At 36.4% G+C, this 14,079-nt stretch overlaps 1 protein-coding gene across 1 annotated transcript in view; it reads right to left on the bottom strand.

Annotated features, from left to right (window-relative positions):
- Nucleotides 1–14,079, bottom strand: part of LOC107703859 (nuclear pore complex protein Nup160-like) — a 68,421-nt gene that overhangs the window by 17,069 nt on the left and 37,273 nt on the right. The window contains exons 13-17 of the mRNA XM_016506650.1: nucleotides 10,668–10,767; nucleotides 5,913–6,078; nucleotides 5,711–5,835; nucleotides 3,431–3,591; nucleotides 2,095–2,231 (exon numbers count right to left, since the gene is read on the bottom strand). Of these exons, the coding sequence (XP_016362136.1) occupies nucleotides 2,095–2,231; nucleotides 3,431–3,591; nucleotides 5,711–5,835; nucleotides 5,913–6,078; nucleotides 10,668–10,767 (689 nt within the window). The remainder of the gene's footprint in view (nucleotides 1–2,094; nucleotides 2,232–3,430; nucleotides 3,592–5,710; nucleotides 5,836–5,912; nucleotides 6,079–10,667; nucleotides 10,768–14,079) is intronic.

Raw genomic sequence — 14,079 nt, 5'->3', positions numbered from 1 at the left:
AAATATATACATTTTCTGCCTCCTTATCTTGAATTATGTGATCATTCTTAATGCATATTAATAGACTGAATCATGCAGTGAAAGAACACACTCTAAATGCGTACGCGTACTAAGTTAGTGTTGTCGCTTATGCGTGCACTCTATAGGTGTGTTTTGTTTGGTGTTTGCAATATAGGCCTACTCGATAATGTAATGTCTCACGAGTTCAGTATTTGCGCTAAACCTGCGCGGATTTGGCTTGCATGAACTTCCCCAAGAAATTAATGAGTGAACATAACTTACGAAAAGTAACCCGCCAAATTGGCTAGTAATTTGACAGCGTTAACCGCCACAGCTGATTTTTACCCGCATTTGGCAGGTGTTAATTTCAAACCCTGGTGACATTATATTAGATCCGTGCAGTACAGTAGGAATTACTATATATGGCGTCTGTCTCAACGTTAATCTAACAATAAAAGAAAGTATCGCTGCTCTTGATTGAACTGCTTTTGTAGTTTTAATAATAAATGTATTCGTAATGCACACTGAAGTGATTTTTACATTTGATTATTTGTTTTTCTTACTTAGCATCTCGGATCGTGTCGGAGGATTTTGTTTTGTAATCGAGGCACAGTGTCATGGAGAGTCACAAAGAATCATTTGTTGAAAGATGAAGCAGCACTAGATCCGAATCCAGCTGCATCACAAACCGTAAGTAAATGATTTCATAATGCTTTGTCTGGAAATGACCATTTTATTTTGACTGTTGTCAAATCACTCAAAACATGTAATAGCGAGGGGGCATTGATACTATTTCCTATGCAATGATGTTAGCCAATCATAACTGGCTGATTCCCGAGAAGCCTTAAATTCTGAGAGAAGTTCAGAATGAGGGTTGAAAATAATAATTTTTCCACATATCTATTCTTTTTTTTTTCAGCGATTTTGATGATTTTCACTCAAATTTGATGGCCTCCAGTATATTTTTATGTATGGATATTTGAATATGCAATACACCAAAATAAAGATCAGAGCCTCTACATTTAAACAAAAAAATCCGTTTTATTCTAGCTTAAAGCATTCTTTTTTTATCAACACTTGAATATAGGTAGGTTTCATAAAAAAATTATAATTTTAAGCAAAAAGGTGAGAATATCACATTTTTATCAAAAACTACATCTGGATAATATTCAGTACGATTATCAAAGCATAAATCCAGTAAATCGCTTCCATCAACACCTCCAAAGCTTGCACAGACATATACCACTTCCTGGATCAACATTTTACTCTGTAACATTATGCAGTTTTAATTTATATGCGGACTATTGCTGATGATCACATTATTTTTCATATGCATCTGTTTACATAAGAGATCGCTCGTTTCTCCGTCCTGTTCACGTGTGTTTTTGTTCGGGAGGTTTTGTACTCGTTCAGAAGATGCGTAATAGCGCCCCCGAGTGTATAACAGTGAAAACACGGAAAGCTGTAAAAACTCGTCTTTGGCAGGGAAACGTTTTCTTGTAAAAGACGAGATAACTCATCAATGGCGGGGGAAGAGGTAAGAAAGGAAGTGGAGGAAATGATGCAATGTTGCTAGGTGATTTTTGCTTTGGAACCTTCAGAAAACTTTTTACTCTATTCTTCTAAGAACTGACTTTGCTGACTATCGACTTCAAACGGGTGTAGCTCACTCATTCTAACAAATCATACATCAGATTCTAACAAATCATACATCATTTTGAAGGTCTTTTAATGGAGAATGTGAATTCTCTCATTCATATCTTTGCTCATTTTTGGCTGAAAATTTGCTCATTATGATTCATTTTGGTCACAAATGTCTTGCTCATGCCTAAGAAATAATTAAGCTTTATTTATGTCAATTGCTTTGGATTATTGGGAGAAAACATGAAACAGTGGGACATATGATAAAACGTTTATCTTTGTGAGGAATATAATTAAACTTGACATAGTACTGAAACTTCTATTGCTGTCTATGTTCAAGAACTTTGCCACCATCACAGCCCTACGGTACACACACATTTGCATTAAGAATCATAGCTTACATATAAATGTGGATTTTTTTTGTGGATTGGGCCATGTGGCATGTGGACTCACAGTATGTCAAGTGGAACGGATGAGGACAGCGTCAGGCTCATCTGTTTGAGCAGGTGATATGAGCACAGCAGACTAGAGCATCGAGGAATCAAGTCCTGCTGCAGCTGCAGTAACTGAGCACCGCCTGCAACAAACACCTGCACAAACAAACCATTAATCCATGAGTACAGGAGCTAGGACTGTCAACAGGGCTTTAAAAATTATTTTTCACTTAAATATTTCCAGAATTCAATCTGTATTCAAATTCTACCAAATTCTTTTTTCAGTAAGGGGAACGGCAGGTTTTTAAGTCAGCAATCCACAAGAGATTGGATACATATAAACAGCACCGTTTTACATTCTCAAGGCAGTTCCAGAGATAATTCACAGTTTTTGAATTTAGCCTTAGTTTTTGACAAAATATCCTGTACATTTAAGTCAATGTTTCATATATATATCTGATTAATCTCATGTAAAGGGTGCATTTGGATGAGTTAATTAACCTGCTAGCAAAGGGCTTGAGTTTAATGGTGCGCCATTCAGCTTCAATTCAAGCTGTAATATATTATTCTGTTATTTTGATTAGATAATAATCAAGTATTTTAAAATAGAAGCTGTTAAAGCGTGGGAGTATACATACAATATCCATACGTATAATTTCAGTGCTATGGCCGTTGTGTAGATATTTAAAGATGGCGATGACTGTTGAAATGAAATGGTAACACTTTACAATGAGACTCCATTTGTAACATTAAGATGAATGAAAGCTGTATAAGTATTATTCCTTGTTAGAGTGTGTTAATCAACATTTACTATTACTAATACATTTTTAAATTAAGTTTCTTCTGTTAACATTAGTTAAACTATGAACTAACTTTAATGATCAAAATAATAATGAATATAAATATCTTTATTCAATTAAAAAGTACGGTTCAGTACTGTTTTTTTAAATAGTAAAGCACTATTTTGGTTTCGTTCAGTATCCATTTTAAAAACTACCGGTTTATTAATCATTACTGGCCAGTGTGATCCAACCTATCTATCGGCATCGGTAACATCCACTACGGCTCTCTAAAGCAATGCAGAATATTTCCCTTGATATTGTAAATGTAAAGATTCTTCAAAACATTGCTTGTGCATCATTAAAGTGTGAAGTAAATTCTGTTCTAGTCATAATTATCAACAATGTATTTTAAATAAAATGTGCTAATCGGTGCTTATCACACGTTTTGAAATCAAATGCAGTTTTTGCCTTAGCATTTTCTACCTTAAAGGACGTTTTTGTAGTTCAAGTCTCAATATCACAAACAGCCCTAACTGAGACACGTGCTAAGTATATGTGCGTGTGTCTACTCACATTATCTCCGTTTCGCAGGTACAGCTGCTGCAGGATGAGCAGGTCTCTGCAGAGCAGAGTTCGTGTCATAGCGGTCTGACACACAGCTTGACAGATCAGACTAGCGGCCACACTGCTGCCGTAGAGCTGGGAGAGGCTAATGCGCACTCTCAGAGACTGACCTGCAACAGTGATGATCAGGGGAAGAGTCCAAACATGCATATTAACAAAAAGGGGGTCATGCTTTAATACTCGTTCTCAATAGAGCCAGACCGATATGGGTTTTTTGGGGCCGATGACGATACCGATATTAGGGAGTAAAAAAAGTCAGACACCGATATATCGGCCAATATTTTTTATGTGTATATGTTCTGTAAAAAACTAAATTTCATATCGGCGGTATATTCGCCGATACGATATATCTGCGACAGGCTCATATCGGCCGATAAATTCAGCAAAACGATATATCGGCCGGGCTCCAGTTCTCAACTTGCACAACTGTCTTTTGTCTGTGAAGGACAAAAGAATAAACAAATACACAAAAGAAAAATCTTTCAGCCGTTTACATACAACAAAACAGACTATAAGCAGGGGCTATCAAACTATCAAAATCACAAACACTAAAAAGTCACAACAGCCAATTATTCCTTTGATATTGTAAATGTGATAAGACACATGTATTGGCAATTAATATATTACACATATAGTTTAAATATATACTTATTTTATTAATAGAATTGATATAAAAATACTTTTTTGTGCGGCATGCCTTATTTCTTATGTAGGCCACACATCCAGAACAAAATGTTATCGAATTACTTCACTGCTCTTTTATAACAAGTACACTACATTGCCAAAAGTATTGGGACACCCCCTTCTAATGAACAGGCTCGACTACTTTAGTAACTTCCATGAGTACAAATCTTAATGTTAAAGGGTTAGTTCACCCAAAAATGAAAATTAGCCTGTGTTTTACATATTTCCGTTTGAAATATGGATATTTTTCTGACAAAAACGCATGGATTCGCTACAGGAGGCCTTCATTCACCCCCCGGAGCCGTGTGAGGCACGTTTTATTATTGGATGCGCACGCTTTATTTAACGTGTTTTGGACTGTTCAACAGAAACACTCGCTGACTGCAATAATAGAGCTTAGAAGAGCCAGGACAGTTTTTAATATAACTCCGACTGGATTCGTCTGAAAGAAGAAAGTCATATACACCTAGGATGGCTTGAGGGTGAGTAAAACACAGGCTATTTTTCATTTTTGGGTGAACTAACTCCGATTGGATTCGTCTGAAAGAAGAAAGTCACATACACCTAGGATGGCTTGAGGGTGAGTAAAACACAGGCTATTTTTCATTTTTGGGTGAACTAACCCTTTAAAGCATATAATGATATTCTAGGGAATTGTGTGCTTCTAATTTTACAGCAACAGTTTGGACAGGACCCTTTTCTATTCTAACATGACAATGCCTCTGTGTATAAGGCAAGGTTCAAAAAGAAATGATTGATTGAGTCGGTGTGGAAGAACTTGACTCGTCTGAACACCTCTGCTGTGACTTTAAATGCAGATCTTGAGCCAAAAACTCATGGCCAAACACCAATGACTTGTACATATGGGTGCAGTCATTTTAGACACTTCCAAACCTGTTGCAACAGGGATGGAAATACAATTTTTAAATACATTAATTATGTTTCCATCTTTGTTGCCAGTTTTGGAAGTGCCTTTTTCTGTTCTAAAGAAGGGGGTGTCCCAATACTTTTGTCCATATAGTGTATGTACAAGTCATTGGTGTTTGGTGATGAGTTTTTGGCTCAAGGTCAGCATTTAAAGTCACAGCAGAGGTGTAAAGACCAGTCAAGTTCTTCCACACCGACTCAATCAATCATTTCTTTTTGATCCTTGCCTTATACACAGAGGCACTGTCATGTTAGAATAGAAAAGGGTCCTGTCCAAACTGCTGCTATAAAATTAGAAGCACACAATTCCCTAGAATATCATTATATGCTTAAACATTAAGATTTGTACTCATGGAAATTGCTAAAGTAGTCAAACCTGTTCATTAGAAGGGAGTGTCCCAATACTTTTGGCAGTATAGTGTATATCAAGAGAGTGCCTCAAAGGGTGATCTTCACTATCAATATACAATATGTAGCACTTCAATTAAATTCGGTCAATTTTGAACCTAGATAAGAATGAATTCAGAAAAATGACAATGATTTTTTGGGCAAATTACTCCTCAGACAACAAGATCATTCACCACAGAACCCTTCAAAAGGTGCATATAAAAGGTGTACCAGTGGGTCTGGTGTCAGTCTCTGCATCAGCCTCCAGGTCCAGTTCTCTCAGCAGCGTGTTTATTGCAACAGTGGGGTTACTGATGTCTTGCAGTTTGTTTAAAATGTCCTGAATCACATTCTCACTGAAGAAAATATTTCACTTTAGACATCAAGCTGATCCGTGTGACTGCATTAAATCAGTGATGTGAGGGATACTGACTTGTCACTGGCCAGAAGACCCTCCAGTACTTTTTCCGACACTTTCTCTGGAGACAGCAGGTCTTCAAGGGCTTTGTCCATCTCATAGGCCATGTCCTCTGGAAGAGACTCGCTCACCATGCGGAGACACTGAACGAGCTGCAGGACATCACGGCTCAAATTCGAATCTAATAAAAGACCACCATTAACGACTGCTTGCTCGATTACTTCATGTCAACTGTGGCTACTTGTCTTACTAAGTGGGCAGATCATGGCATTAATAAACTGAAAAGGGGATCAAAAGAAGTCTCTCCCCAGCTCACCAGATGATTCATTATAAGTTAATCTATAAGGCATATGCCACTCCCTGTTTATTATATAAAATGAAGAAAAAGTCTGACCCTTTTTGTCACCTGTGTAACAGCTCAAGTCAAGGTACATATATGCATATATTCTGGAACTGTTCCCAAATTGTGTTGTTCTGGTCCTCTGTAAGGGACTTATTGTCTGATCTTCTGAGGACTCAGATCCAAAAGGACTGACTGTTTTCAGGGCTCCAGACTGTGACCAAATGATCGCACTTTGCGACCACCGTGTTGTTTAACTCATAAGAGCTGCCATTTCTGTTGCATATAAGAAACATCAAACGGCAAACGAATCTGAAAGTATAACGAAACCGTGCTACTCGTTTGAACTGCGCAGCGCTTCGAGTGCAGAGCCTGGTTTATACTCGCGCAGCAAAAATGACGTGAATATTGAGGAAACGATTAATGGTTTTCAAGCTAAAGTAAAGTAAAAGACCGCTTCTTAAACCAGTGGGGAAAAAAAACACACAAAAAAGCATGCAAGCACTGTCACCGTCAGCAAGTTTAGTTTTACTTTTCTTTTTGTTTTCATTTTGAAAAGCTTGTTATATTTGCCGTTTACCTCACGTTACGCTATGGAGGCTCTCTTTTATAATTTTTTTTGATTCCTCAGTGTTTGCTAAACGTTCTGTAATTTATCAGTCTGTATATAATACAGCATGTGGTGTATGCCATGCCTCATCTTATTCGTTTTTATTAATAAACGTTTTGTAAGCTAGTTTGTCATTGTATCTTACTGTTTTATTGTTGTTGTGCTTTTTAGTTAAGAATAACAATGAATCCATATTTTGTTTTAGTCTTAAAAAGTGAAAGGTGTGTAGATGTAAGCAAAACAGACAATTATCTTTTCTCGTAAAACGTGACAAGATCGCGAATTCGAAAGTGAAAGCACCCGAAGCCAGGCTTATAACACAGCAAAAGAGGGACTCCCGTTCACAAAATCAAATCACAAATACTACTGATGAAAAAGAACGGGTTGAATGTTAACCACTTTCGTTTCCATATAACTATAAACTATGATAAAAGTTCATCAGCATGCATTGATTAATCCCATGTTGTAGCGCAAAGAAAAAAAAACTGTGACCAAATCATGTGCTCGTGCGACCAACTGAGAAAGTTAGTCGCAAAAGAGCTACCAGTGGGAAGAATGAGTCTGGAGCCCTGGTTTTTCACTTGCTGGATGACTCTTCGCTGTCACTAGCTGTTTCCATCCACCTAATTTTATGTGTATTTTGGAATATCGCATAAAAAATGCTAGATGGAAATGCCAAGATGCGCATAAATTCAAAAAATGCGCATAAAAAAAAAACGTATGCACAAATTTGAGTAGGATAAACTTTTTATCCGATAAGACAAAATGTGCATAAACTACGATGGAAGCATATTTACCGAATAATTTCCTTCATGCGCATTGAAAAAGTCATGTGACTTTGTGCTATGAGACAGGATAACTTGACTAGCAGCGGACCGATCTCGTTGACAGCATCTATATGTTGTTCTGGTCATTCTGAAATGCCTGAGCAAAGTCTGTCGTCAAAGTATTGCAGCAAAAATGACGTGAATATTGAGGAAACGATTAATGGTTTTCAAGCTAAAGTAAAGTAAAAGACCGCTTCTTAAACCAGTGGGGAAAAAAAACACACAAAAAAGCATGCAAGCACTGTCACCGTCAGCAAGTTTAGTTTTACTTTTCTTTTTGTTTTCATTTTGAAAAGCTTGTTATATTTGCCGTTTACCTCACGTTACGCTATGGAGGCTCTCTTTTATAATTTTTTTTGATTCCTCAGTGTTTGCTAAACGTTCTGTAATTTATCAGTCTGTATATAATACAGCATGTGGTGTATGCCATGCCTCATCTTATTCGTTTTTATTAATAAACGTTTTGTAAGCTAGTTTGTCATTGTATCTTACTGTTTTATTGTTGTTGTGCTTTTTAGTTAAGAATAACAATGAATCCATATTTTGTTTTAGTCTTAAAAAGTGAAAGGTGTATAGATATAAGCAAAACAGACAATTATCTTTTCTTGTAAGACGTGACACCAAGATCGCGAATTTGAAAGTGAAAGTGAAAGCGCACGAAAAGAGGAATTCCTGTTCACAAAATTTAAATCACAAATAATACTGATGAAAAAGAATGGGTTGAATGTTGAACACTTTCGTTACCATATAACTATAAACTATGATAAAAGTTCATCAGCATGCATTGATTAATCAAATGTTGTAGCAAAAAAATAAATAAAAAATTGCGACCAAATCATGTGCTCGTGCGACCAACTGAGAAAGTTAGTCGCAAAAGAGCTACCAGTGGGAAGAATGAGTCTGGAGCCCTGGTTTTTCACTTGCTGGATGACTCTTCGCTGTCACTAGCTGTTTCCATCCACCTAATTTTATGTGTATTTTGGAATATCGCATAAAAAATGCTAGATGGAAATGCCAAGATGCGCATAAATTCAAAAAATGCGCATAAAAAAAAAACGTATGCACAAATTTGAGTAGGATAAACTTTTTATCCGATAAGACAAAATGTGCATAAACTACGATGGAAGCATATTTACCGAATAATTTCCTTCATGCGCATTGAAAAAGTCATGTGACTTTGTGCTATGAGACAGGATAACTTGACTAGCAGCGGACCGATCTCGTTGACAGCATCTATATGTTGTTCTGGTCATTCTGAAATGCCTGAGCAAAGTCTGTCGTCAAAGTATTTCTGTATAATTACTGTCTTACACGTCTGTGTTCCCAAACAGCAGCATCCGCCTCCGAAAGCAATGACCGCATTTATTGTGTTTATCATATATGAAAATTATTATATTCAGTGGCTTCTCCTAGTTTTCCTAGTGATATTTGGTGCCAGTTTACCAGGAAGTGACGATTTTGTACTCTTTGACTCGCTGGATAGAAACTTTATTCCGTGATTTATTCGCAAATGTTTTATGCGATATTCCAGTTTTGCGCATAAGTTTAATTCGAATCTTTGGAAGGAGCTACTGTTGTCAACAAACAGTACAGCTACTGTTGGTTGATCAAAAAAGGATTCTGTCCGCTGCTTTTACTGCTGCCAAAAAAGTTATCCTGAGACTAGGGCTGGGCAATTGTTCCGATTTTATAGAATAAATAGAATTTTATATTTTGCCACGATTTTATTTTTTATAAATAGAAGAATCACGATTTTGAATAGAAATATTACCAAACGCTAGAATTAGACACTGACAATATGCCAATGATAACAGCAAAGAGAAAAGAATGATCCAATCTCATTTCAGCGCACATGATTAACCACTCACGAGTGACGCGCTCTGTGAAGGACCAGAAGTAGAATATATCACAAGGGGCCATTCACACAGAAAGTGCTTTTGTGTTGACAAAGATGTGACGTGGGCAGTGGAATAGGAAAAAATGCAGTAAGATGGGAGTTAACTTCTTTTAACTTGAGTGCCTCATTTTTAGACTGCCGTTTCTTGCAAGAAACGTGAGCGCAACAGTCAAACGCGTCCATGTTTACATAGAAAAAACTATGGAAAAGCAGTGCAATCTAATAAAAAACCTGTAACTACTACTGCATGTCTGATATTTCATGTTTGCATCAGGGTGACAGACTGAAAGCTGCTGTTGTCTTTACATAACATTTATAGTTAATAATAGTCTACTGGCGTTATACCTTCAGTCATTTTGAATTTGAATTACACTGACTTTTGAGATTTTTTAAAAAGCATTTTCCTTGCATTATTTCTGAACATATAACATGTATAAGACAAGTTTGTACAATATGTAGTTGTAGTTCATGCATCTTTTCTGCCAAGATATTTAACAAGTGATTTGTTTAACATTTACATCATGTTGACAACTTCATGTGTGCTGCACTTGAAATAGAATTTTCTTTAAGAAGAGGGTTAACAAAGAAAAGGTTACTTGAATCATGTAGTTACATTTTCAAGTTGACTAGTTAATAAATATCGTAAAAATCGAGAATGGGTCAAACGTTCTGTAAAAGAAACGACATGTTATTATTTCGCCATATCGCCCAGCCCTACCTGAAACAGTGGTTGGATCCATCTACCCCAGTAATGTTTACGTACTGGACATCGCTCTTTGGGAGTGTACCACAGCCAAAATACATGGCGCCACCAGAAGGACAATACAATTTTGGTTGGACCTTATTGAAATTTTATCAGACCTCTTGAAATCTTGAGATGTACTTGTTATCCCTCTAATATTGTTTTGGTTATAGTTTTATTTTTCTGGCATACAATCTTCATTGTTACAATTACTTTCCTTTATTTATTTATTTAATCTTTGAATATGGACGGATCTTGGGCTCTGTTGTAAATAGTTATAAATCTAAAATGTTTAATAAATGAAGAATCACAAAAAAACAAAACAAGCAGTGTCTCAAGACACTGCCCTCTTACCCTCAGCAATTGGAGTCTCCTCTTCAGAAAACAGGTATTCATCCGAGGACAGGTAAAGATGGTCGACAGCAAAGCAGGGTAACAGGAAAGACACAAAGCCCTAGGAAAGCAAAGTAGAAAGATTAGCGCCCAACCAATACATGACCAGGGCTGATATTTGACATTTTTAAAATACTGTCATCGGCCTGTATGTTTTTTGTCTGTTTGACTGGTGAGAACTGAAAATGGGACTTTTATTTTGATGGTGCTGATAACCACATCACAACACACACAGACAGATGCACATCGGCTCATGATATTTCATTCACTCCAAAGTTTTCAGCTCTCATTCTTTTTTCGCTGTCAGGTCTAATAATAAGAAGGCACACGCTATAATGAAACATAATACCTCTGACATCCAAAAAATATTTTAATACATTTTTTTGAATATCTAATAAACAGGGGTGCACATAAGTTTTTCAGCCTGGTTCTCATAGGAGAACCTGGAGATTTGGTTTGGTCCTCAAACTGCACATAGTGTAACCCATTAAATACAACCAGGGCCGCATTAAGACCTCACTGGGCCCCGGGGCTATGACTTACTGCAGGGCCCCCCATCACAATAGCTTTAAATAGGATTTTTATTCTATCAACATTTTTGATGCACTGAAATTTCATAATTCTTGTTACTAATTTCAGTATCAAAAAAAATAATACTAGCCTAAGTAAAACCAAACTTACCGAAGACAAGTAAACAGCCACAAATTACAAGAGAACAAAGATACATAAGAAATCAACCTACTTGAAAAACTTAAAAGCACTGAATAAAAAACATTATATTGTATAAAGTAAATGTACAAATAGACTGAATAGTCTTCACTGTATAAATTCAATACATTAATTCTTACTTATTTTACAAAAGTGATTCAGTCAAGGACAGGGAATGATTTTCTTTCTGATGTTTGATTTACGTTATTGACACAAATGGCAACAGTAGCTATATTAGGTTGCTTTCGAGGAATAGTTCACCCAAAAATGAAAATTCTGTTGTTTTTCTGAACCTGTATGAGTATCCTTCTGCTGTTGAATGCAAAAGAATATATTGGGAACAATACTGGTAACCAAACAGTTGCTGCATGACTTTCATAGTATGAAAAAAAAATACACTATTGGAGTCAATGGGGACCAGAAAACTTCTGGTTATGAACATTCTTCAAAATATCTTTTTATGTTGAGGTAAACAAAGAAATTCATACAGGTTTAGAACAACTTGAGGCTGAGTAAATGATGACAGTATTTTCGTTTTTGGGTGAACTATCCCTTTAAAATCTCATCATACAATGCCAGGAGCTCATATTGCCTACTACACTACTTTGTCTTTAACTATAATGTTCATGTAAGACACAAATGACTGTTTACGATGATACTCGCAAAGACGGGCGTTTTGATGCACAACTACGTGTATTTGAACGTTTAAGCTCAAGGCGCGAAAAAGAACTCAAGTTTAGGCAGGTGCTTTACGAGCAGGTGCGCGCTGCGCGTTTTAGGCTGAAACCATCTTAACGCGTGCATTTGCCAAAATGAATTCTGCCCCGCTTCTTAATGTCCCTGAACAGTTAAATTTGTTTTTAAACCACAATGTTTAAAATGTGTTTAAATGATAAACTAACATCATGACGCGCAAAACGATTGACATATTTCTAGCGGATTAGTTCTCAACCCAAAAGCGAATATACTAGGCCGATAGAGTTTGTTCAAACATAACAAGCAATATACATCCATCAAGTTAATAATCAAACTAACCTAAAATCTGTGGAGATGATGACACTATGTTTTTATCTGCTCCATGTGTCCGGTCCACTTGCTGTTCCACAACTTCCACTCCATCATCAGCTTTAGTAAAATAACATGATAGCTGGGAATTTTACTGACTAACTCGTGTTTTTCCCTCTCTCCTAATTTTTTTTTTTAGAATAGCCCCTCTCTCACTTTTTTTTTTTTTTTTTTTAGAATAGTTGACATTTTTACTTATCGAAGATTGTTCTTTGCATGACCATTTCCAGATTACGGCAGAACGAAGTGAAGAGAGGTGAGTGCGGACATTAGGCGCAGCGATCACCTGATAGGATTCACAGGCCGTTCAAAAGTAAAATATAAAATAAATGCATTTGATTGGTAAAACAAATTCAAACGTGACGTTTCAGTCTCTAATGGTACTGCATGGAATTTACGGAAAAGCTCCACTAAATAATAGCGCTAAAAAGTGGGGGGCGTGGTGGGGCTTTGGCGATCAGCGCTACCAATGACCAGTAAATCTACTCCACAGCTAATCACGGGCCCCCTCCTTGCTCGGGCCCTCTTGCTTCAGCCCCGCCTAGCCCAATGGTTAATGCGGCCCTGAATACAACTATAAAAAATAAATTAATCGTAGTGATAATATTGTTGCACTTTTTTTTAATTTAGTTTTTTTTTAATAAAATAATAAACTAAATAATAAAGTGTGATAATACTATTATATTTTAAAATAAAAAGGGAGTATTAAATACAAATACAACTATTTTATAGTAAATTAAAAAATAAAATGCTAATATTTACTTCTTTTTTTAAAGATGAATTTTCATCATTTTCAAAATTAAAATCAGCAGGCTTTTATTTTGGCGGGTTGCCGGCAAGTAAGTATATGCGCTTACAGGTTTAGCGCTGCCGATTGAAGCGCATCAGTGTAAAGGTCTGCATTCCCGTGGCTCTACCGGCCGGATTTTTTGCGCTGCGGGATTAAATTCCCGAATAAAACGCGGTAGCGGTCGGTAACTCTGGTGTAAAGGGAGCGGGCGGTCTAACAATATCCCGTTCCCCACGTCCATTTAGAACAGCATATCTACGTTTTATTCTTATTGACCACCGGAAGGGTACAGCTTGCGCTCAGGACTGTTATGCACGCGCTGCACGCATGCTTTACCGTCACGCGTTTTATTTGCGGGGTCTGTATTTTAAAATAAAATATTAAACAAATTTTGTGTCTTAAGATAATTCATATTAATTCAAGTCAAAGTCAATAAATTCAAGACTCTTGACAAGGCGAATAAAATAACACAATTTTGTGCATGTCAAACGAATTTAGTATTTTGACAAGACGAATAAAAATAGCTAGGCTATTTTTGTACAACCTACATTTTTATTTGTTTTCTCTCTGCAACACTTTTTTTCCTATTGTGTTGTCAATGTTAAACGAATTGTATCCTGACAAGACGAATAAAAATAAGAAATACAATTTTAGTACAACATTTTTATTTTCTCTGACACTTTTTTCTTACTGTGTTGCATAAAATATTAAACTAATTTTGTGTCTAAAGATAATTCATATAAATTCAAGTCAAAGTCAATAAATTCAAGACTCTTGACAAGACGAATAAAATAACATACAATTTTGTGA

The sequence above is a fragment of the Sinocyclocheilus anshuiensis genome, unplaced genomic scaffold, assembly GCF_001515605.1.
Source record: "Sinocyclocheilus anshuiensis isolate Anshui unplaced genomic scaffold, SAMN03320099.WGS_v1.1 scaffold2327, whole genome shotgun sequence".
Lineage (NCBI taxonomy): Eukaryota > Metazoa > Chordata > Actinopteri > Cypriniformes > Cyprinidae > Sinocyclocheilus > Sinocyclocheilus anshuiensis.
Note: the sequence above shows the minus strand (reverse complement) of the source record. Positions and strands in the feature narration are given on the sequence as shown.